Source organism: Dermacentor andersoni, chromosome 1, assembly GCF_023375885.2.
Source record: "Dermacentor andersoni chromosome 1, qqDerAnde1_hic_scaffold, whole genome shotgun sequence".
Taxonomy (NCBI): Eukaryota; Metazoa; Arthropoda; class Arachnida; order Ixodida; family Ixodidae; genus Dermacentor; species Dermacentor andersoni.
In genome coordinates, this window is record NC_092814.1 from 54930756 (window position 1) to 54955827 (window position 25072).

The 25072-nt window shown below is 46.3% G+C and overlaps 1 protein-coding gene across 3 annotated transcripts in view; it reads right to left on the reverse strand.

The window, feature by feature from the left end:
• Ranbp16 (Ran-binding protein 16) overlaps window positions 1–25072 on the reverse strand; it is a 90766-nt gene that overhangs the window by 32115 nt on the left and 33579 nt on the right. For all 3 annotated transcript variants that reach the window (XM_050191804.3, XM_050191805.3, XM_055061500.2), the window contains 2 exons: window positions 15152–15293; window positions 11446–11664 (listed from right to left, as the gene is read on the reverse strand). In XM_050191804.3, coding sequence (XP_050047761.1) covers window positions 11446–11664; window positions 15152–15293 — 361 coding nt within the window. The remainder of the gene's footprint in view (window positions 1–11445; window positions 11665–15151; window positions 15294–25072) is intronic.

Here is a 25072-nt window from a genome sequence, read left to right on the forward strand (position 1 = left end):
TAAATCTTCCAGTTCGGCACGTTTTTTTAATGCTGTAACACTTGTGAAGGGTGAGTAGTCTCAAAATATGTAGCGAACAGCGCAGTTCTGCAAGGATTCGATGTTATTGATAACGTAGGCTTGCTCAGGGTCCCAGATGGCCGCAGCATATTCGATTTTAGGGCGTATTAGAGTTATATAAGCCAGCTTTTTAACGTACACAGGGGCGTGTCTGAGGTTACGTTTGAGAAGACCAAGTGAGCGGTTAGCAGACGCTAGGGTGAGGTCGATATGGTGATGCCATGATAGGTCAAACTGAAGGTGCATACCAAGGTACTTGTATGTTGTTGTTAGTTCTACAGTATTGTCGTTAAGAATATAAGTGGTTGGAATACGATCTGTGCGACGAGTGAAAGATATCTGTTTTGTTTTAGAAATGTTTAATGACATTAACCAGGATGGGCACCATGAGCTTACTGCGTTGAGATCCCATTGTAGGGATTGGCAGTCACTGTCACTAGTAATGTTACGGTAAATTACGCAGTCATCAGCGAAAAGTCTAATTCTAGATGTTACACAGGCAGGTAAATCATTAATATAGATTAAAAAAAGCAAAGGTCTGAGCACACTTCCTTGTGGTACACCATATGTCACATGAGTAGAGGAGGAGTTATATTAACCGAGGTGAACTGTGTTCTAGATGACAGAAAGTCCTTAATCCAAGCGAGCACGATAGGGTGGATGTTAAGCTGTGCTACCTTCAGTAGAAGTCTGTGATGAGGAACCCGATCAAAAGCCTTTGAAAAATCTAGAAACACTGCGTTGACCTGAAAGCCTGCGTCAAGTTATAATTGTAAGTTGTTAGCGAAGCCCGCTAGTTGAGCGTCACATGAAAATCCCTTGCAGAAACCATGCTGATAATTGAAAATAATGTTATGATCTTCGAGGTAGTTAATGACTTGGCTGTAAATGATATGCTCAAGAAGTTTGCAAACGGTGCTGGTTAACGAGATTGGTCGATAGTTCAATGGAGGGGAACGCTCACCTGATTTAAACATAGGTATTACTTTGGCTATCCGCCAGTCATTAGGAATTAGTCCGTGTGATAATGATTGCGAAAACAAACAGGACAACACAGCACAAATGCTTTGAGATGTACTCTTAAGTATCTTATTGTTAAAGCCGAGGTGATCCGAACTACTAGTAATTTTAAGATTGTTTAATAAAGCTAAGATACCTGTTTCATTAATCACAATTTCAGGCATGCAAATGTCATGGATTGTATTTAAACCAGGGGATGAGCTAATGTCTACTTTGGTGAATACTAATGAAAAGGTGTCATTAAAAACCTGAGCACATTCAGACTCATTAATTATGACGCCGTTACAGTTGGTAAGCAAAATGTCAGGATGAAAGCTAGGATTTATGATGCGCCAGAACTTACGAGGGTTGTTGGTTAGCAGAGATGATAGGTCGCGATTAAAAAACTGGTGTCGAGTGGATTTTAGGAGTGACTGGTAGTCCTTGTCGCATTTCTTATACTTGTCCCACGCGCTTAGAAGACCAATACATTATTCTTCCTGCTGGTCAACTTCCTGGACTCTTCCACCACTTCTCGATTAAGGGGCCTGTGGTGAAAAAGACGACGATGATGGCAACTACACATGCGGCACGACGCGGAAAGAAAAAAAAGATAGCACGAGGGTTGGTGGCGGAAGAAAAAAGAAAGAAAAGGAAGAGGAAGACACGAGTGAACAGGCAGCGGCTGCCAGGAGGGCCGATCGAACGAGGGTCGAGCGAGGTTCGTGGAAGGAGTCCCAAGAGGGCTACCCGGGTGTACCGCTGGGAAGCCTTGTGACAGGTCGCGAGCCACCGAACCAAGGTTCTGCCCGTGTCCCGTGCCTAGCCGGGTCCTGAGATCTTGCAGTTCCTGCGTGCTCGGGAGTCTGGCGCTCTCGAAGTTCTGGCACCTGCCCGTGTCCCGTGCCTGGCCAGGTCCCGAGATCTTGCAGTTCCTGAGCGCTCAGGAGTCTGGTACTCTCACAGTTCCGGCGCCTGCCCGTGTTCCGTGCCTGGCCGGGTCCTGAGATCTTGCAGTTCCTGTGCACTCGGGAGTCTAGCACTCTTGCAGTTCCGGCGCTGGAATCTTGAGCCACTAACCAAGCGGCTGTCGCCGTGTCCCCGCCACGGCCTACCCAAGCCGCCTCCGACGCATATGGCCTGTTAACGAAAGTTCCCACCACACGTGAGCGACCACTGGGGGGGCTTATGCCGCGACACCCGGACTTTGCGCTTTATTGGGCGAGGGACTGAACTCCGTAGTATGCCACGTCGTAAGACTTTATACGCTAGACGATAATCTGTGCTAGAGAATATTACTTGTTTACTGCCTTAGAGTTTTTTCTCACAAAGATTTGCTAATGTTGTTCATCACTCTCAAAACCATCAGAAGAGTCCTCCGAGTCGATTGCGAAAAGAACTTCAAACGTTTAGCACTGACGAGAGTTCCGATACAAATCAAGCTCAGCTGCAGTCACAGAGCAAAAAACATATAGAAGTGAAAACTCCGCTGTTTGTGGTGACCAGAAAAGGTCACAAGCCCGCAAAGCAACTATCATGCTAGCGGTAGCTGGACGCTGAAAAAGAAATTTAAGCCGTTTCTGTTGCCAAGGCAACCGGTCGCGTGTGTTGCTTGCACTTAGCCGCGCACCTGGCACAAGTTCTACTGAGGGCACTCGCATGCGCTTCTTTATTGCTGGTAGCCTGGACAGTGAATAGTGCTACGCTTCAAGCATTGCAGCACAGTAAAAAATAAAACGCATTCCTTTCGATGACGCTATAATAAGATGATCTGTAGCTTCCAGTTGTACACCGCACAATTATTCAACACCCACGCAATGACTTTGATTAAGCTCATGGGCCTCACACACTGTTTCAACATCGCCGATGTTCATTGCCGTTTATGTTCCTGGCTTGTCGTATACATTCATTCTTGATCTTTTAACGGTACCATGACTGATATTTGATGGCACTTCCCACGGAGCCCACTTTTCTTCCGGGGATGTCAAAGATGCTGGAGACACAAGATGCAAGGAACAGCCTCTGGACGCAGTCCAGGTTATTTTTGGGGGTGTACTATGATTACCTTTCCCCTAAGCTCACCGTAGTATTTATCCTGTCTCATCATGTTGCTCGTGAAGTGCTTCTCACAGACGTAATTTCTATATATGAGCTGACGGCCGTCCCCAGGAATCGCCGGAGCCTATGCTTGCAGTCGTTTAGGATCATTTGAAGCCTTGAAGATGCTCACCTTTTCCCTCCAAGACTTGTACCCACTTTCGCAATATTTAGCGAAACACCTGCACCCCATCTTAGGCTAGCAAAATTCCTAAGGGCATTTATGCGTAGCAGCGCTGTTAGTATTACGGCCCTCTAACAGACACCGACAAGAACTGTTGCTGTTTGACCTAAGGGCGCTGTTCTGCGTGCATTGCGAACGCACGACCAAACTTTTCTTTCAAGAGGGAAGCAAGCCGTCCTTACTTATATTGCTTGAGTCCTTACATATACTGCTAATACAATATGCAATGTATTACTTATATTGTATATTGCGTTCTCTTTCACTGACCCCCCGCGGACTACGAACTGTGCGCGAGAGAAAGGACCCGCTCCCTCCGTTCGGTTCCTGGAAGTGACCCAGTGACGACGCTTCGAGGTGATGGGTGATGTTTCCTGAATCTGGGGGACGGCGATGGGGATGGAAACCGTGGTTGGAAAAGCGCGGGATAAGCAGACTCGCCCCACCAGCCCTAGAGACAGGGCCACTTTTTTACGGGCTAAAACTGAACATTTTGTGTATTTTTGACTTGCTTTTTTGACCTTCTTAGTGTAATTAAAGTTTGTTTTAAATGTTCAACTGCGTTCGACCCGTTATCTAGCAGGACAGCGGACGCTTTGATCCCGTAAAGTGCGATCCGCGAGGCCAGTATAGGCACACAAACACAATGTTACGGCATGCCCGCTGAAACGAACGTCCGTCTGCTTGTCGTCTGCTTTGAGCGAAAGACACGGGTGCCACTGAAAAGAGTGTGCCCCAGTGTTTGCTTCCCCCCTTGCGATGCGGTTAGCATGAGGCACCACAAGGCACCGTCCCTGCATGAGCCCCCGTCGGCGCATGCTATTTCTGTGATATTATCTGGTCACCCACGCGGGCCCGCGCTGGTGGGAGTTTCAACTCCTAAATATTCTTCCTCCGTGGCTGCAATGCATGGCTACTGACAGTGGACAGCAAACCTCGGCTTGGCCATGCTCGCATCACAGCTGGCGGTGCCGCAAATATCAGCATGTTTTCTCTTCGTGTGAAATTATTGCAAGGAGAGGGTAAAGTGGCAACAATGGTAACAAAACGTTGCTGCTTGGAAGAGTTGGCAGTTCGTTCTGAAGCACCATTTGCTACAGATTCAAAGTGAGCCAGAAAAGGCCTAGCGATAATATCGGTGGCGAGCGATCAGCAACTGTGAGGCTGTCGGGGCGCCAGAGCGTAGCCGCGACCACTCATCTATTGCTGAGTGCCTATGTTACTGTGCCGGAGGGAGATCCTCTGTACCGTATGACAGGCAGATTTCGCCTTTTGCCAGCAAGACCACTGGTGCAGTCTGCGAACTGCAAACGGCTTGCGGCGAGTTGCAGTGTCTAAAGGTTCTAAGGTTCTAAATCTTTAAGGCCAGTAAAGTGGCCAGCCGTAATAACTGCATAATGAACCATTGAAACCACGTGTTTGAGGCACCTGACATAAGACAACTTGTCTATCATCTCCATCCTTAAAGGGTCCTGAAGCACCCCTTGGGCTTGGTGTAAAAACAATCAGCAGATACCATACGCTGCTGTGAACATCTCAGCCAAGTTTTGCAGTCGTGCGTGGAGTGTGGAGCTCGCAAGCGGAGTGCGAAGCGACCATTCTCTCAAACTCTCTCTTTTCAACAGAAGCCTGCTCCTCACTCTTTTCTGGACACTTTATTTCTTAATATAGCAGATTCCTATACGCTCCTATCGGCCAATAGCTGACATCAAGAAGAGCTTTTGGATCAGGGCGCTTCCTCCTACCGTTTATATTTATATTTACATATTTATATTGATAATATAGTCACCATTCTCTCAAACTCTCTTCTTTTCAACCAAAGCCTGCTCCTCATTCTTTTCTGGACACTATTTCTTAATATAGCAGATTCCCATACACTCCTATCGGCCAATAGTTGACATCAAGAAGAGCATTTTGATCTGTGCACTTCTTCCTACCATATATATTTACATATTTATATTTATTTTATTTATTGACAAAGTTTAATAAACAGGCTGAAGTAAGTGAAATACTGCTTTTCAAATTTATATAATAATTACCTACTTCCAGAAGAAGATGACTATCGTTTGCTCATGTACGCTCAGCTGCAGCTGCCCATGCAGGAATTATTTTTTTTTTGTTTGACAATACTGCAGACTCCGATTGGAGTCCAAGCAGGAGTGAGCACAGGAACATAATCAAAACAAAAGTACAAAAACAAAGGCAAAGAACAAAAAATCATGCATTTATTTTTCTAACAGGCAATAAAATCCACAACATCCTTAGAGTCAACAACACTCTGTGGTAACCTATTCCAATGAAAAACAATATTAGGAAAAAAAGAATATTTAAATGAATTGGTACAAACCCGGTATTCTTGTAAATGCTTTCTGTGGTTAAAGCGAGTGTTTGCTTGTGATACAGGGGTGAGATAGCGAGCCTTGTCAATCTGCGTCTTATTATTGTATAACAAATATAAGAACTTAAGCCTGTGTTCTGTGCGTCTTGATCGGAGAGTCTCAAGGTTTAGCATATTAATCATATCTATCACGCTGTCTGTCCTTCTGTAGCAGTTGCAAATGAAGCGAACGGCCATTCTCTGCACTTTTTACAATTTGTCTATGATTGTTTTAGTGTAAGGGTCCCATAAGCAGGACGCATACTCCAAGATAGGACTAACCAGTGCTTTATACGCAGTAAATTTCACGTTTGTCAGAGCTCTCGACAATTTGCTTTGGCTACCCAACTTTGGCCACCCTGTTTATCAGTGTCATAGCCGTCAGGTCTCACTAATTTCGACTAGTTTTGAACACTCAACTAGCCTCTAACCACATGAACCTTAAGGTCAGATCACACGCACACTTGCCAGCGCATGCTCACTCCTGGCAGTGCTTGGTAGACTTGGCAGACTTCACACTGAGCTATTGATAGCACTTCAAAATGCACAAGTTCAATCTGGCTACTATCCGTCGGTCAAGCTGGTGCAGGACGAAGCCGGTCTGCACCACTTAGCATGGCTAGACTGGAGCATATGAGTGCGAGTGTGCACTCAAGCCTTGTCGTGCACAAAGCAAATGCTGCACTTGCGTACTACACCTGCATGTAGCTGCAGTCTGCTATGTGGCATAGATACTGCAGCCGCCGCGGGATGCTGCGACAAGTGCACTGGCTGAGCGCACTGTGGCTCGCTGAGGACAACTGTGTTTCGCTTACGCTTGGCGCATCGTAGGTGCCAAAATCGGAAGTAGTGGCATCTACAGGAACATCCAAAATCGAATTTTAACTGTGCATCACAATGACATTTAGTAGGCAGAGCATGATTAGTAGTATGCCCTGCTCCCCCGTAGCCTTCGCGGTGCAAGGCATTGAAGAAGGAGCGGAACCACCGCAAAGGGCGTGTTTGATTGCCAATAACTCCACTTCTACTGAACAAATTTAAGTACTTTTTGCCGCAAAATATTTCTGAAACAGCCTATTTTAACTTCGAATGCATTTCTCCACTTTGATAAAAAGTGGTTCCAGGCCCCTCCTATCCGATGAAATCTCCTTTGGTGTGCCATAAAACAACCTTGGGTACCCTTGAAGGGTCCTTGAAATGGTTTTGTAGACATAGGGTACAGCTGCAGTAAAAATTTTGCACCACAGTTTCAGTGAAACGCGTCAAATTAAGAGAGCTATGGACGATAACAAGTTAACCTCCTCCCTAGCCATGCTTTTTCTCAATTTGTTGACCAAGCGATCGGGGCTAAGCTCTGCCTTCACTTACTCGAGTCATGATGCAACATTGTGTCATCTACATCCGGTATCTTGCAGCCAGCGCACAAAGCCTCTCCAACCACCCACTAGCCTCATGGCCGTTGATCATCAGCGAGAGCTATTCAAGCAGCCTGTGTTGCGAGTGTTCCGTTGCAGTGCCGAGCAGGTCCGGTAAATGCAAGCGAGCTGGGCATTTCAACGGATGGGCAGAGGCTTAAACTAAAGCCCCTCCATACTACTGCTGCTGTGATGAAAGGGCTTTAGCTTAAACATGAGGGCCCTGCACGGTGCAGCCACATGGTGGCGCAAAGCTTAACCAGCCAAACACAGAAGACATTGCTGTAACATTGCTGTAACCAAGTGTAAAACTAAAATTTAAGCATTTAGAAAGGTGTGATCCCAATTCTGCGCTGCCAAATATACAAACCAGCAGCGAAGTAGAATACAGTTAGTTACTGCTATATTAGCTCTGTGTTTGTCTGGTTGAGCTCTGTGTCATCCCTTGGCTGCACTATGCAGGCAGCTCGGATTTGCGCCTCCACCACTCTGGCAAAATGCCCCGTTCGCCTGCGTTTATTGCTATACCAGACACACAAACTCTACTGTGGTAGTAATCCTCCGGCACGAAGCGATGGCTGCAAATGCGTAGACCCTGGCACCAATCAGATACCGACAGCCCAATGCGCTGCACCCACTCCCCTCACCTGTTGCCTTCCAGAAGGACACGATGTCGCTGTTTGACATGTTGCCAATCGTTTGATTTGCAGCCACAAATGCAACAAGGGCAATTCATGGTGCTTGCAAAAAGAAACGTCAAGACCAACACTGACCAAGCAGCTTACGTCAACACGGAGCACGTTGCAACAAAAGCAGACAACACTTGCTGTGTGCCAGAAGTGCTCGAGTGTGGTGATAAACTGTCACTGTGTATTCTCTTTCTGTTACCTTTTGTTTAATAGAAACACGTTAGCGAACATTCCAACTATAAAGAACATTCCATACTGACGTGTCGCATGGTAACCCAAGCAAGAAATTGTATATGTATTATATATATAATGAACAACATCTGTTCACCATCAAGTAGGCAAAATTATCAATGACGTTACCTGGGGAGCCAATCAGATAGCTTGCCCAACTGAAGTCAATAGCGCTAACTACGTAGGTTGTAACGGAGCGGCTGAAAACTTGGGGGAGCCGCGCCGCTGCAATTGGTAGCAATGCACCTCTTAAAAACTTTGTAATAAATTACACGCTTTCCGCAGAGTGCTTAAATGCATCATTTAATGATCACAAGGACCTACCCTAAGAAATCAGTATGTTCGTACAAAATTGTCAAAATTGTTTCAGGGTCCCTTTTAAAGGAGACACCACAGCAAATTTCTGAAGCTTGAATTATGTATGGCATGTTAAACGTATGCATCCCACAGCAAGCTGGCAAAAATTTGAGTGCATTCAGTGTGATAGAAAATAATTTTTTAATATCATAGTTAAACTGTACAGCAGTCTGGCAACACTAACTGGCAACGAAATGAAATCTCACCACCAGCAACGGCTTCCTTGGAGTTACGAAACCCATTTTCAAAGGCTATGCTCTTGTGTACTGCAAGCACCAGAAGCGACTGCAGAAGCCGAAAATAAGGCATGGTCGCATGCGTCTCAGTAGTCTGCCTCGGATAGTTTCTGCAGGCATGCCGATTCGTGCTGCTTTTATTGCGCGAGTTAAAGAATTGTGAGCAAAATTCAATACCAACACCCAGTCCTAAGCCATTGGGTGCCAGGGTGTGCAGAGCAAGACGTCGGATGTGGTTTTGGACTGTTTCGGAGCGGAAGACACAGCACTGGCCACAAACTGCCAGACACCACAAAATTCATGCCAAAATGGCATTCACTGTCAGTAGGAGAGGCTTAGAGGCAGTTATTTCAAATTGAAATTTTGGGTTAAAATGTGTGCAGAGAGCTCCGCTCCCCCCCCCCCCCCCCCCCCTCGCCAAACCATATTGGCCTCTCGACTCAATGATGGGCCAAGAATAATTAGACGACCGTGTCATGGCCCCATTAAATAAACTTTCATTTCTTAACTACTACGCATTTAATTTTAAACTACCTAGTCATAATACACCGTTAGCAGCACTCTATTCCTTAGGAAGCTATAAAATATCCACGAAGAGTCGCGTTTTGGAGCGCAGCTCTTAGGCGCCCGTTCCTGTGTTGAGGATCGGTGTCGGTGTCCCTCGGCATATCTTGAATACAGTCGAATACAGGCACAACGAAGTCCACTTCAACGAAATTTTCACCACGCTGCAGATTTTTTAATTCCCCATCAATGTCCCATAGAACATAATGCATCGAAATTCCCTCCAAAATGAACTACTTTGTGGACACATTTTAACTTCAACGAAGTTTTTACGGAGCGGACGTGGGCAAAATTATTTAAACTGTAGCTTATCGAAATCCCTAAAACTGTTTTTTCATGCCTTGACAAGCCATCCACCTTGATAGCATAAAGAAAAACGCACAAATTGGAGCTTCTCAGGCCATGATGCAACGTAAATAAAACAGAAAGCTGCCAACAAAACAGAAAGCCGCCATGCCGCGTTGGTGATGGCGATGCAACGCACTCTTATGGAGGAGCATCTGAGCTCCAAGGAAATGTTTTGGGTTATATTGATTAAGAAAATGGTGCGCGTACACATAACAAAAACACAATTTTGTTATAGTATTTCTAAATATTCATTTTCTACAAAGTTTTGTGCAAATGGCTCCGGTGTACAACAATTACTATATCAAGTAGCGGTTGCGAAGTCAAATCCCGGTAGGGTGCAACGAGGTGTTTGGGCGACACACGCTTGACGACAAACGATTGCCCACCATTTGGTCATTGTCTCTTGAAGATGATGGATCATCAGCTGAAGCATATCGCAGCTGACAAAGAAACGCATTTTTGTCACTAGAAGAGAAGGCTCGAGTTATCGCCCAGGCTGAAGCTGGAAGGAAAAAACCAGTCATCGCGGAAGAATTTAGAATTGCGGCGAGCTCTCTTTCGACAATATTGAAGAGCAAGGATGCTACAGCCGAAGCGCTTCGATGGATAGTGACGGCGCCACTGCGTGGTTGTAAGTCAGCCAGCCTCACAGGCCTCCTGAATGCCATCAGGCATTTATAATGCCGATGAGACCGGCTCTTCTACGAGATGCTGCCCACCAGGACCCGGGATTTTAAGGGGCTGAGCTCGCATGGAGGCAAGCACAGTAAGAAGAGAATAACCGTGCCCCTGTACGCTAATATGGACAGTTTGGATAAGCGACCGCTTTTTGTCCTCAGAAAAAGTGACAAATCACACTGCTTCAAAGGAAATCGGAGCATTCCCATGAAGTACATGGATAACGTTTAGACGTGGATGACCCGGGCTATTTTTGGAGAGTGGGTCGAAGCCTTCAACCGGGACATAGGAAGGCAAGACTGAAAGATTTGTTTACTTCCAGACAATTGTTCCGCCTACATCGTAGAGGACGCCAAGCAGGAAAATGCGCAGTTAAATTTTTTCCCACCAGACTGCACCTCTATCATTCAACCCTTCGACCAAGGGGTCATCCAGAGCGTCAAGCGGTCCTACTGTGAGTTCCTTATTCAAAGGCTGCTTCTTAACACACAGTTAGGCCACGAAACAAAAGTGGGCCTCTGTACGGCGCTCCAAATGATTGCCACTTCGTGGTGCGCAATGAGAAGTGCCATAACCTGCAACTGTTTCTGCCATGCTGGGTTCACTGCACAGGCTGCCGAGACTTTGGACTCTGAGAACAAAGGTAGCGATGGAGACGAGTTGCTGTTTGATGAAGTCGCAGCCGCGTGGACAGCCCTGCAAGAGAGTGGAGATGTGCCCGCCGATGTACATCCTAACGAGTACATCGAAACCGACTCGTGCACGGTGGCACGCAAAGAATTGACAGACCAAGAAATCCTGAAGAGAGTCCGGGAAGACTGTGCTTCATTGGACGAAGATGAGACAGCCGCGCAACATGAGCCCGGACCACCGACTACATCGCAGGTCATGTACGCATTCTATACAATCAGGCGTTGCATAGGGTCTCAGGACGACGATGAGGCAATGGCTCTGCTGGCGGCATGCGAGAGCTGCGTTGTACTAGTGCTTGGCAAGAAGTGCAAATAAGCTACGCTGACTGATTTTTGGAATTAAAGCTTGCTTTTTGCATCAGCGAGTCACATGTTGCCTATATATTTGATAATACCACAACAACGAATTTCCACGACAACAAAGTTTTTCACACACCCCGTCAATTTGTTGTAGCGGGGTTCAGCTGTACACAGAAAAAAAGTGGGAAGAGGAAGGCGAGGGGTCAGGCCCCTAAACTTACTGTGTGATTGGAGAGCATGAACTGAACTTCTTCCAGCTTAACCAATTTCCTCACTGAAGAGTAACCGACACTCAAGTCACTCAACAGCTGCAGCGTCTTGCTCACAATGGCCTCACTGTAGCTCCAATACTTCAGGTTGGTTATAATCTTACGAACAAATACGCTTAGCACCATGGAGTCATCAGAGAGACCAAGCACCTCTGAGAGACGACGATACACCTGGAAGAACCAAATTTACAGTATGAATTACAAGTTACATAAAAACAAAAGCAATGCTAAATATGTGTTGCATTTGTAGCAATAATGAGCAACTTGTATGACATTGAAGAGAAGCAGACATTACTTTAATACAGAAAGCGTACATAAAGTGAATATTTTAAATAAAACAGTGCTTGTTTGAATTTACTTATGTCAGCTTCACGCCTAGTCACTTACACAGAGGCAAAAAGCAGTAAAACACTACATAATACAGACATTCAAACAGCATAATATAGTCATAGATATAGAACATAAGTGAAGCAGGTGCACAGACTGACTTCATAACATAGAAGTAACAATAGTTTGCTGGCACATTAAATAGAAGAAAGCTACTATATCCTTTGACATCATTCATTATCACCTTGACTCATGATCACTGCTGCATTTGTGATACATGCAGATTCATGGCAACGGAAAAGCTGTGCTATATGAGAAATGTCAAACAGAACACAGAGTTATTTGACTGCATACAAGTTGTCAGAACAGCAGTAATACTATAGCCATGAATGCAATACAAAAGAAGTGACATCATATCCGTGCTTGTTTTCTAGAAATTGACACCCATGTTCATAACACTAAATTTAGTCAAGCAATACCATATTTACAAATTTAATGCACACCTTTTTTCAGAAAAAATGGATCCGAAAATCGCCTACGTGTTACAGTCGGATATGACACCAAGACTGCGTATGCAGTGTTAGGAACAGCATACCGTCAGAGCTGTAGACGCAGCATCATCACCATCACAAGATGGCTACAGAGTACGTTTTCGTGAAGGTTCCTGTGGTCATACAGAGTGGCAATGTTACTAGTTGGCTGTAGGTTCATTTTGTGCTCGGCCATGATCTGGAGTGCTATTCTTGGTCAATCACTTTCGCAAGATTTCGCACGACTCAGTACTAGAGGCATAGGTGTATATGGTCGCCAGCATTTCTAGTGCTGTGCCAAGCTCGTTATCAGCACACCGTGCCAGGAACACTCTCAGCTGCATACTTTGACAAGTTTGATGGAGAGTCATGTTAAATCTCATGAAAAGGATAGTTGTATCGCTAAAAGTGATCGCTAGAGAATACAGCCCCTGAGTGCCTCGTATCTGTGGCCAATGAAGCGCAAATAACAGCACTCACACACCATTTTCATTATGCAAGCTCATTTTAAAAAAAACTTCCCTTCTGTGAAGGTAAATTATGTACAGTCGTGAGAAAAAGTGGAGAGACCATGGCTCCACGCACAGGAGCAGCTGCGGGGGCGCAAGGCGGTGCTGCTATCTCACGCCGCACACCAACTTCGAGAGTGCCCCAAGTGACGACAAACTTCACCCTCACTCTTGCGCGGGTGCTTATCACACTTTATAAATTTCTAGTGCAACGTTCGGTTGCTCTGCTGCTGACGGTTGCGGCGAAGGGGATAGCGCATCACAAAGTGCCTAAAGTGTCTGAAGGGAAAGTAGGGCGAACTGCTTCCTTCTGCCTCCGTTTTCAGCGCGCCTTGACGGTTACGGGTCGATGCCGTGTCTGTATCAGCGTGCTGTTGCAAGGCACGCGCAGCTTCCACTCGACTCCCGAATCGTTAGGTAGAGACGAATACATTGAGGCGTAAAATGCAAGGCACTGTGGATCCTCGCTTCGAATACCCTTTTCAAATAAGTATTGAAAATGTTTGGCACTGACGGGCTCAAACAATCTGAACGTAACATTCAACTAATACTTAGTGAACTTGCCATTAACGGCAATTACACCAGCAGCCCGACGTGGCATCGAATCATACAGTGATGACACAACATCAGGGTGAGCACGAAGAGTCTGCCATTTTTGTTTTATGGCAGTCCACAGTTGATCCAGTTGCAGCCGTGCAGAGGTCCCGGTCCGAGAGTTCCTTCTTAAAGGGACACTAAAGCGAAACAATAAATCAGTTTAGACTAATGAAGTCTTGTTTGAGAACCCTGCAGGCAGTGATTTAAAAAAAATAGTTTATTAGATGAGAAAATGAAGGACCAAGTATCAGTATTTGAATTTCACGCCGTAACCCCAGCGCCGGTACGTCAGCGTGACGTCATGGATTCCAAAGTGTGTTTTCGCATATGGGCCACGTTGGCTGAATAAAGGTTCCCGTAACTTGCCATGTTTAATATTTGGTTCCTTTAGAACATAATGTAGTCAATCTGTGTCACTATATATAATTAGTAGGCCCTAGAAGATGCCATCAAAACCCAAGACGTCACAGCCCCCAGGTGCGGGAACTTAAGTAGGCGTCGCCACCCGTATTTCGTTCTTGCGCTTTTTCTGGCTTACCAAACGTCTTATCGTTGTAAGAGTGGTGTTTTTGGTGTTGTAGAATGGTAATTTACTTACGCAGAAGAAATCATTTTTCACTTTAGTGTCCCTTTAATCAGCCCCAACACGTTTTCGATACCTGCAATTGAAGCAGTAGCTCGGTGCGGCCTCGAATCATAAAGTGATGACGCAATGTCGGGGTGAGCCCGAAGAGTCTGCCATTCCTGTTTTACGGCAATCCACAGTTGGTCAGCTGTAGCCGTGTGGAGATCACGGGCCGCAAGTTGCTTCTTAATCAGCCCCCACACGTTTTTGATGGGGTTCGGATCTGCACTTATTGGTGGCTGCTCCAGCTGTGTATTTGTGATAGAACTTCGTGTTCCACAGACGCTCTACCACCATGTTCTATGAGCTGCTGGTGTTATTGCCGTTAATGGCAACTTCACTGAGTATTAGTTGAATGTTACGTTCATAGTGTTTGAAATTGTGAGTGCCAAACATTTTCAATACATAATTGAAGGGGGTGTTCGAAGCAAGGATCCGCAGCGTCTTGAATTTTACGCCTCGATGTATTCATCTCTACCTAACGATTCAGGAGTCGAGTGGAAGCTGCGCGACATCAACGTGTAATCATCAAGGAGTGCCGAAAACGAAGGAAGAGGAAAGCAGTTCGCCTTACTTTCCCTTCAGAGACTTTCAGTGCTTTGCCATGCTTGTTCCCCTTCATCGTGACTGTCAGCAGCAGAGCAACCGAACGGTGCACTAGAAATTCATCAAGCATGATAAGAACCCGCACGAGAGCGAGGGTGAAGTTTGTCGTCACTGGGGGCACTCTCGAAGCGATCTCAAGGCGCAAGATTGCAGCGCCGCGTTGAGGCCCCGCAGCTGCTCCCGCGCCCGGAGCCGTGGTCTCTCCACTTTTGCCCACGACTGTACGTCTCATTTTATCTGATTGCGAACATGGCTGGCATGCTATAGTTTTCTTTTATAAATCAAGCACATGCTACATTCAGGCGCACTTTTATTTTTTTACTTTAATCCCGTGAGAATCAGGTGCACATTGGATTTCAGGGCGTGTTAGATTTGTCTAAATGCAGTACTTTTCTATTCTTGCATTCCAATTGAGTGTCCTCCAGATAAGCAGATCTATACATAGGCAACAGAAAGGCACATACCTTGGATGTTTTTGGAACTTGATCACCAACGTATATCTTTCGAAACTGCTCAAAAAAGCTAAGGAGAGCCAGCTCCAGCTTTTCGCCTGAGCAAGAACCCAATGGGAGTCTAGAGTCTCTCAGCTGCATCAACTGCAGCACCCTGCAACAATGCAAGAACGCAGAAAAACAGAACTTACTTTTCAGGAAGTTGGTTTGACATAATGTGAACTTTCTAGCACAGCTATGACTGTGGTTGCTTTCTGCTTCTTAAAGGAGTACTGACACAAAATTTTGAAGTCGAGTTAACGTGTGAGATCAATTTATGTGGCACACACAAATCGTCTGTAAAATATCAATGGCGAATACAGCTGAGAACAAATTTAAGATCAATTTTAAAGTATGTGCGCGCAGCCAACCGGAAAACACAGCACCTCGCTACATCGACATCAGGAAAGGAATGTAAACAACCGAGAAAACGCTATGTCACGAGTTCGCGCTGCTGTCAGGATGGGTCCTGCGAGCAAGTTTCTGGCTGCTCCGATCATTCCTGTCTTTTTTTTTTTCCTTTTTTTTTTTTTCCACCGCTGACAGCGGCACAAAAATCGGCTAAAATTTGTTTCGGACACGAAATAACTCATAAAGTGACCTCGAAAGTGTGCATGTTATAAAACGTTGCGCGATATAGTAAATCGTTGGCGTGATTTCGACTCGCAAGTGGCCAGCGCAGCCTCTGCTGCAATCGTCTCTGCGAAGCGGCTCGCCCGTCTAACGTGTTTTCTCATCACTACCAATGGCATCGGGAAGACTAATTGTATTGTCACTCGTTAGCGACATAAATGTGCAGACGTTGATTGTGTTGACGAATACAGATGCTTTATTACCAGCTGCGGATGGGTCACAAGGACCGTAGGCCTCGGATCCGACGGCCATCGAGCTAGGCCTATATACCGTTTCCTAGCGATCGCCAGCTCGCTTGGCTTGCTCGTTGGCTATACCATCGGCGTCGATAAGCGGCAGATGTAGTCCGAGTTCGTGCACGCCGTTGGATGGTTAGAATGGACCCCACTGAAGAGCAGCCAGATTCACTCGTTTCATTTCGAGTGTGCCTAGTATAAACAAAACCGGCCGAGCTTAGAGCAGTCAGTCCGATGATCTTCCAACAAGACTACATAGCCCCAAGCCTGATGCTGTGTCGACTTTTACCTCGCCTTGTGTCCTGCTCCGGAATATGCTTCATTCCCAAGGCGCCTTCGACGAATGGCTCGTACTACTTGTACCGGTGCATACGCATATTGCGTACGCAAAGTGTGGCTAGCTGTCGCTAGCTGCACTTTCCAAGTTGCTGCTTTGTAGTGGATCAAATCAAATGTGTTTGGCTACGTCTAATTCGGCGTCCACTACCGCAAGCAGGAAATAGTCGCTGCTGGAGGATGATAACGAGGGCGACAATGATGGCGAGGACAACGCAAAGCACATGCAGGCGTAGCAGACGAACTAGCAACACGAAGCTCGCGATGGCTCGCGCGCCGGCGTGCTTACGTTACAGTTTTGTGCAATCACGTGTCCAGCTTTGTTTACATTCCTTCTTTGGCCCATCTCGTTGCTCTCTAAAACCGAAACTTGGACTGGTCGCTACAAACAAGGCTCCAAATAATTACCTATCGTGCTTTGAAGCCAATGATGTTTCGTGCCGTGATTACTGGGTCATTAGCTACTTATTGCAGCAGAAAAAACAAGATAGAAAATTTTTGTGTCAGTACTCCTTTAAAGAACAAAACAGAAATGCTTATAAACGTACAAGACAAAACTGAAGCGGGTGTTTGTTGCATCGACATTTCACATATCTTTAAGCAACAAGGAAATGCTCTTTTTGACACTGCAGGGGCACATGTCTGATAATTTGATGCTTGCGAGCCAGCAACATACTTAAATGTGGGGCTTCTTGAAATAAAATTCAATTGACAGGAATGCTTAGTCTACCTTGCTGCACTCAGCATTTTTTTAGCACAAGAAAGTTCATATATATTATGAGGCATATACTTCTCTCATGTAAAAAATTGGCAACACCATCAGTACAGCTCAGCTACTAGTTCATGTGATGCTGTGTTACTCCCAATGTGTTATCCCTCCAATGTGCTACCTTTAACAAATCCTACAGATCATGGCACAGCCAGGATTTTTTTCCGGGGGGAGGCACACATTTGACAGGGGAGGGAAGGCCTGGGCAGGCGGGTGTTGTTGGATGTCATTTTATGCCAGGTATCGTGGTGAACAAACTTCAGGAAGGGATAAAAGGGGGCAGGGGCAAGTGGAACGCACTTGGTTTCACCCCACCCCGTTCCCTGGTTACGCCCCTGTTAAAGAGATGTCTAGTGTGCAATGAAAATTTGCTACAGTCATCACCCCATTTCTCGAATTTGGCTCCACCATGTACCCCATGTAGTCAATCTATAAGAACGTATAAAATTTCGGATGCTAAATCCCTTCGCCGTCCGATTTTACAGATTTTATGCCATGACCATCGGTTCGAAACGGCATTAATCGAAGCCACTGCTTGCACCATTTTGTTTATCTCGCAGTCTAGAACCAGCGACTCTTGCATGCCCATCCACTGTCAGCTATACTCATAGTTTCACAAAATAATTATTGTGGGAAGCTCTATGGCTGTAGCCACCCCCGCAGCAATACTAAGCCTAGCTGCTTCAACGTTCGCTACCAAGCGCTCTCGCATGCCAATCCTCTGGCAGCAGTAGCCACTGCGGCAACGTTATGCCTAGCTGCTTTGACGTTAGGTACAAAGCACTTTTGCACACCAACCCTCATGAAGCTGTAGCCACTGTGGCAGCGCTAGGCCTAGGTGCCTCGACGTTCGCCACTAAGTATCCTCCAACACTGATTGGCTGACAGCAGTAGCCATTGCGGTAACGCTAGGCCTAGCTGCTTCAATGTTTGCTACCCCGCTTCCTGCTGTTAGGTGCCCAGTTTTTCACTGAAAGTATTTGCCACTGTCAGCACTGGCACTGACTCCACCGCGTAACGCATTTGTGGACTGGAAATAATTGCAGAGAGAAGAATCAAGAGTTAGTGAAACGTCTAAATGCTGATATTAAGGGTTTTAGGAATGATGCCGAAATTTATCTATTAGGTGACATGAATGCCCACGTACAGGATCTACATGGCTATACCGATGAGAAGTGATGATGATGATGATATTGGATTTTTATGGCGCAGCAGCCGTGCAGGCTATAATGCGCCAAGCACATGTTTTTTGAATGAGCTTATTTGTTCAAATGTGGTAAAATGGTGTAGATGGCCAAGTAAAAATATAAGAACATGAAATGTGCTACAGTTCTTGTAGAGTTCCTGTGGCTTTTAAATAGTTAAAAGTATCTCCATAAGGCACGAGTGGTTCAATCGCTCAATAAGAGCATGGGATGGAAAGTGATTCTTTTTTGGTAATCTTTGTCTCCATTTTTCTAAGCCAGGACATGTTATTAAAATGTGTAGCACATTTAAAAATTCACTGCAGTGTTGGCATCTTGGTTGTTGTTTGTTACTTATTAGGCAACTATGGGTCAGCCTTGTGTGACCAATTCTTAAGCGACATAAGATTACCTCATAAAATCTGTTGTCTGTGGCAACAAATGCGCCATTCTCATAAAACAGGTTTTATGCAATGAAGCTTGTGATGTTCTTGCTGATCCCACAGTTTCTGCCAGTGTTTTACAACTGCTATTTTTAATGTGGCTTTATAATCTTAACAAGGTATGCCAACATCCTGTAGCTCCAAATCTTTGGTACCCGGCTGCCTTAAAATCTGCTCTTTCATTACCGGGGATTCCTACATGACTAGGAATCCAGCAGAAAGTGACATTTAAAGCTCTCTTACGACATTTGGTGTATTGATTTTGCATTTTCGTCAGTAGATTATTTCTAGATGTTACCCTAGATGCTAGAGCTTGAAGAGAGCTCAAGCAGTCGCTATATATGACAGATTGGTCATTTTTTCTTTTCAGGATGTCTTCAAGAGCTAACGAAATGGCATAGAGTTCTGCAGTAAACACAGTAGCCTGACTTGGAAGTATCATTTGTTTTTCAAATTGGTTTGATGTGACTGCAGCGCCTACATTATCATTGCTTTTAATCCATCTGTAAAATATTTCATGCATAAATTATATTCTGATTCTATTTCAAAATATTCACTTAGTAAGGACTCTCTTGGTGAAGACTGTTTTCTGTTTTTCGTTAATCTGAAGTCGCATTGTGCATGCTTCATCTCCCAAAGAGCAGCAAAAGAAGGTTCACCTTGCAGGAATTGTTTTCTTAGCTCGTGACATAGGTCTGCATTTAGTTTTCAGTACTTGATAAAAAAGGAAGGAATGACTACCGGTTTGTTGCTAAAATGTGTTTCAAAGCGCGGTGTTGTAAATAGTAGTCTACAAGGATGCGTTGAACAGGACAATACCCTCATTATGTACATGTTTCCAAGAAGTAGTCTTCTGTGTTCCAAAGACAACTGGTTGGTTTCTGCATACAAGCTTTGTATGGAAGACGTACGGAACGCGCCGGAACACAGACGTAGTCCAAGATGACGTATCGGGTCAAGAACCTCTAATGCCGACTTTCGAGCTGTGTCTTACACAAAACATCCGTAGTCCAATTGTGACCGGTCAACTGTATTGTATATGCGTAGCAGACATATTTTATCTGGACCCCATGATCAGTGGGATATGAGCTTTATTAGATTGATGGATCTGAGAGATATCTGTTTTGCATACGCGCTGTATGCTTTGAAGTTGAGCTTCTTGTCAAAGATTACACCGACAAATTTGTGTTCATTCTTTACTGTGATTTGCCGTCCTTTAATATGTAATGTTGGGTCCGGTGTGAGCCTTCGGTACTGACTGAAAGGTACGTATATTGTTTTCCCTGCGCAAAATTTAAAACCATTTTCATTCACCCATTGCGCTATAGAGTTTACGCCCAATTGGAATTGGCACTCGCAAGTAACCATATTACAAGAGGAGCAAAAAAGTTGAACGTCATCAACATATAAAGAATACATTAAAGAAGACGGAATAACTGTAGTTATCGAGTTGAGCTTCACTAAAAATAGTGTAACACTTAATACTCCACCTTGCGGCACTCCATTCTTCTGTATAAGACAAAGAAAGTTTCTCCATAGCATCCCCTGCAAAATTCGGTCCTCGAGATAGCTTTTGATTATACCAAGCATGTGCCCTTTTATTCCGAAATTGTGCAAGTCCATTAACATGCCATGTCTCCACATCGTGTTATACGCTTTTGATAAGTCAAAGAAAATGGAGACACAATGTTGTCTTCGGACAAAAAATTCATGGATTCTCGTTTCTAACCTGACTAATTGGTCGACTGTACTGTGATTGGCTCTAAAGCCACACCGGTACTGATCAAGTAACCTGTTACTTTCCAAAAGGTGCACAAGCCATTTGTTAACCATTCTTTCAAATGTTTTTCCTAAACAGCTGGTTAAAGCAATGGGACGATAACTGTTCGGCTCAAAGCATTCCTTTACAGGTTTTAGAAGTGGTATAACTATTGCCTTCTTCCATGCTTTTGGAAAACAGTCTTCCATCCAAAACCGGTTGAAAAGGTGAAGGATTTTGTCATATGTGTTCGCATGTAGGTGTCGCAGCATCTTGTAGTGTATGTTGTCCGGACCTGCTGAATGGCTCTTCCCTAAATTGATCGCATCGAAGAGTTCAGCTTTTGCAAAAGGACAGTTATATGGCTCAGTACTATTCAGTGATATCCAAAGGTTTTTCTTTTCTGCAGTGGAGTTTATCTTAAGAAACTCAGGAGTGTAGTGAGTGTCACTCGAAATTCCAGCAAAGTGCTTGCCAAGTATATTTGCTTGCCCTTTAAGATCCATTTCCTCATCAAATATAGGGAGCGTGTATTCTGTATGAACACCGTCAATCTTTCTCACTTTTTCCCAAACTAATTTACTTCTTGTGCGACTGTTTATTGAGCTCGCATATTTCACCCATGATGTTCTTTTTGCTATCCGTCTTTCCCTCCTAGCCTCACTCCGCTTTTGTTTAGATAACAAGAAATTTTCAAAAGTTGGGTACCTGTTCAGTCGAGACCATGCACAGTTTTGTTTCCTACAAGCTTTATCACATGCGTCATTCCACCACGGTTTTGGTCTACGTGAAAGCTTCCCTTGTGAAAGTGGTATGGAGTTTTCAGCTGCATATAAAATTTGTTTTGATATCGCACCACATAAGTTGCCAACATCGAGTGCGACGACATTGTCAATCCCTATTTTAGAGCTTTCCAAAAAAAAAAGAGACCAGTCTGCTTTACTCAGCTTCCATCTCTGTCTTCGTACTGTCATTGTTGGAGGCGCGCATATTGGCTTGAGTACTATAGGGTAGTGGCCACTGCCACGTGGGTTATTCTAACGTCCCAAGAAAAAAAACGTAGAAAGTGATAGTGTGCCACAAGAGAGGTGTGCCACAATGCTTGAAGTAGATTGTGTTTTCGCAATAAAATATGTTGGCTTTCCATCGTTAAAAAGGTACACATTGCAGTTGTCTAAAAATTCTTCTACCATTTTCCCCCTCGTGTCGGTGTGGGTACTGCCCCAGATGTTACGAGCATTAAAATCACCCAATAAAAGGAAAGGTTCTGGAAGTTGTTTTACAAGATTTTCTAGCTTTTTTTCTTGTGATATTCTCACCTGGTGGTAAGTACAGGGAGCATACTATTTTTTCTATATGAACCTTTACTGCAACAGCTTCTAAATTGGTGTTAAGCTTCACTTTGGGTACTGGGACTCCTTCAGCAACCACTACAGCGACTCTGCCTGATGTGACTGAAGACTGTTCCCTATCTTTGCGAAAGATGCTATATCGATGCAGAAGTTGTTTGTGGCAACCTTTCAAATGAGTTTCTTGCAAACACACAACAGAAGCCTCAGCATCCTCGAAAAGATTGTAAATGTCATCAATATTAGTACTTAAACCACGGCAGTTCCACTGCAAAATAGTAGCCATATTAGACGATGTGGATTATTAAGTAATTCACAAAGAAATGCTATGTAGAAAGTCACAAAGATGACATATGTAAATGAGTAAAAAGCTTGCGAAAATGCCTTTCAGGTCACGTCTCCTTTGGAGGGGCAGTGACAGGAAGTCTACCCCCTTTCTGTTTTCCAGGGGAAATAGCCAAATTTTTCGTTTGCCTACCAGATGTAGGCTCTTTTGTTTGATCCGCGTTCGGTGGACACACTTCCATCATTTCATCGCCCTTTGAGCGTTCATCATTGCTGGTGCTTGGTGAAGGTGCCATTTTCTTGGAAAGAAAGTGGTCCTTTGGCACCAACATTGAGACCTCCGTGGCCTCTACCGCGTACTGACTGCCGCCAGCCCCAGCAGACGCCTCTGGGCCTCTTGGGAGAGGGGTGTGACATGCATCTGTTTTTTCTCTGGGTGAGGGCCAGAGCACTGACACCTTGTCCAGCAGCTCCACCTGGGTTCCGACTGACACCATTGGCGGTGCACACCCTCAATGCGCAGCCTGTGCATTGTGGGGATGCGCGACCCTCACGCATCCCCTGATATGTTGGTTTTCCCGCACGGCTCGCGTGGCCTGGCGCCCGCGGCGGTCGGAGTGGTACAAGCGCGATGCGAGAGATGGCGCGAGTGTCGCGCCGCTGCGGGGTTACTTGGGTGCGGGGAAGACAAGGCGCTCTCTCTTGGGTTCGAGATCGTCAAGCGGTACGGACGTGCCATGCCGCGCGTGCGCCGACCCATGCTTCGGCAAGACCGTCTCGCGTGGCCGCCTTGGAACGCGCCACCGTTGGCGTGACCGTACACGCGAACGACCAGGCGTTGGGATCCAGCATGGGGCGAACATATTCGCTTGTTTTCCGGTCGCGGTGAGTCGGACTTCTAGATTTGTCGCGCGCCCATCGGCATGTTTTGTGGATAGCAACTCTGCTAGCAGGCATTGATCTATGAAAGGTGCAATAAATGCCCTTGTGATTGTTTGCACTACTGTGTTGTCGTTCCTTTGTCCCAAGAGTACGGAGGAGAACCCCATACCTCCCACATCTGGCTGCCCAACGTGGACCTCTTGGGACATTGGACGATAGATTTAACAGTTTTGCTTCGTTCGAGACCTTTGTTTGAACCGAAGCGTAGGGCTAGCGTGGATTTTGATCGCTAGCGTTGGCGGCGTGCTTTCTTGAGAGAGGCGACGGTGGCTGTAGTGTGTTTGAACTCGTCAACATGCTAAGCCTTTTCGCAAGTGTTTTTTTTTAATGGCATTCGTTGGCACGAGAGCCACGTGGTCTGCATCCTGGGAGAGCGAGGCTCAGCGCCCGCGGAGCAGTGGCAAGCCTGAAGCGAGTGAGTACGGAAGCCTCGTGGGTGGTCGAATTTCTTATGTAAATAGCTTCTTCTATCTCTTTGACTCGGATGAAGTCGCGGCTCTGGGAGCCGGGTGGCCGCGGGCCACGGGTGCCACTATGGGCTGACTGGTATTGCGGCCTGGCACCGGGCGCTCCGACACCGTCTGGGACGGTGGGCGCCGTCAACTCGGATGCTGTGTGCACTGAGCGGAGTAGGACCACCTCACAGAGCTAACGTCTCCTCGCGGCTGCCTGTGTTGCGCCCATTTTGGGTGTTGTTTTTGGATGCCGGTTGTTGTCAGGGTAGCGACGATTTAGGCCTAAGGCTTTACGAAGCTGCCTGTCGCACGTGGAGGGACACAACCTGGTGGACCGTGGCGTTGAGGCGTTGCAGTTTGCTTCCCTCATTCTATTTAGCCTCGCACGAATTGAAATTACTCGTTCGGCTCAAGGAAGCGAGCTTCGTTCACATGAACTTAGCATCTGAGTAGCTGCCCGATCTTTTCCTAGGCGAGTTGAACATCGTACCACGTGGGCGATGCGCATGCAGAATTCCTCTCCCTTGCACTACTGTAGTGTTTGCCGAGTGTGTTGAGTCTACGCAGCGTCATTGGAGTCACCCCTGGTTTGCCGTCACCTGCACATCGTCTGAGCTGCTGCCCCGGACTACGATCGAGCCACCCTGGGCGATGGCGATGCTGTGGCCAGTTCGGCGCAGCAACTTCGGCGGCCTCCTGTATCCAGCTGACAATCCTCGGTGGCGGACAAAAGAGCCGGCGGTCACCGACAGCTACGGTGGCTCTTCCCAGCAGGGTGCGTCGGCGCGAGCGACGCTTGCTCGTACCGACTACTGCGTCGTCGTTTCCGGAGTCCTGGCCTGGAATCGTGCCGTCGAGTCCGCAAAGCTGCTGCTGTGACCGGCGGACGCCAGCGGTGTACCCAGGGACAATGTCGGCTCGCATGCTATGGACAGCGTGTGGACATTTCTTCGGCGCGGCTACTGTTGCATGTACTACCTTGTTCGCGAAGCACGCATTGATGTTAGACCGAGTGACATGTTTCGCCGGAATATGTAGTGATTTAAGGTTGGGGGGATGTGGGGATGCGCGACCCTCACGCATCTCCTGATATGTTGGTTTTCCCGCACGGCTCGCGTGGCCTGGCGCCCGCGGCGGTCGGAGTGGTACAAGCGCAGTGCGAGAGATGGCGCGAGTGTCGCGCCGCTGCGGGGTTACTTGGGTGCGGGGAAGACAAGGCGCTCTCTCTTGGGTTCGAGATCGTCAAGCGGTACGGACGTGCCATGCCGCGCGTGCGCTGACCCATGCTTCGGCGAGACCATCTCGCGTGGCCGCCTTGGAACGCGCCACCGTTGGCGTGACCGTACACTCGAACGACCAGGCGTTGGGATCCAGCATGGGGCGAACATATTCGCTTGTTTTCCGGTCGCGGTGAGTCGGACTTCTAGATTTGTCGCGCGCCCATCGGCATGTTTTGTGGATAGCAACTCGGCTAGCAGGCATTGATCTATGGAAGGTGCAAGA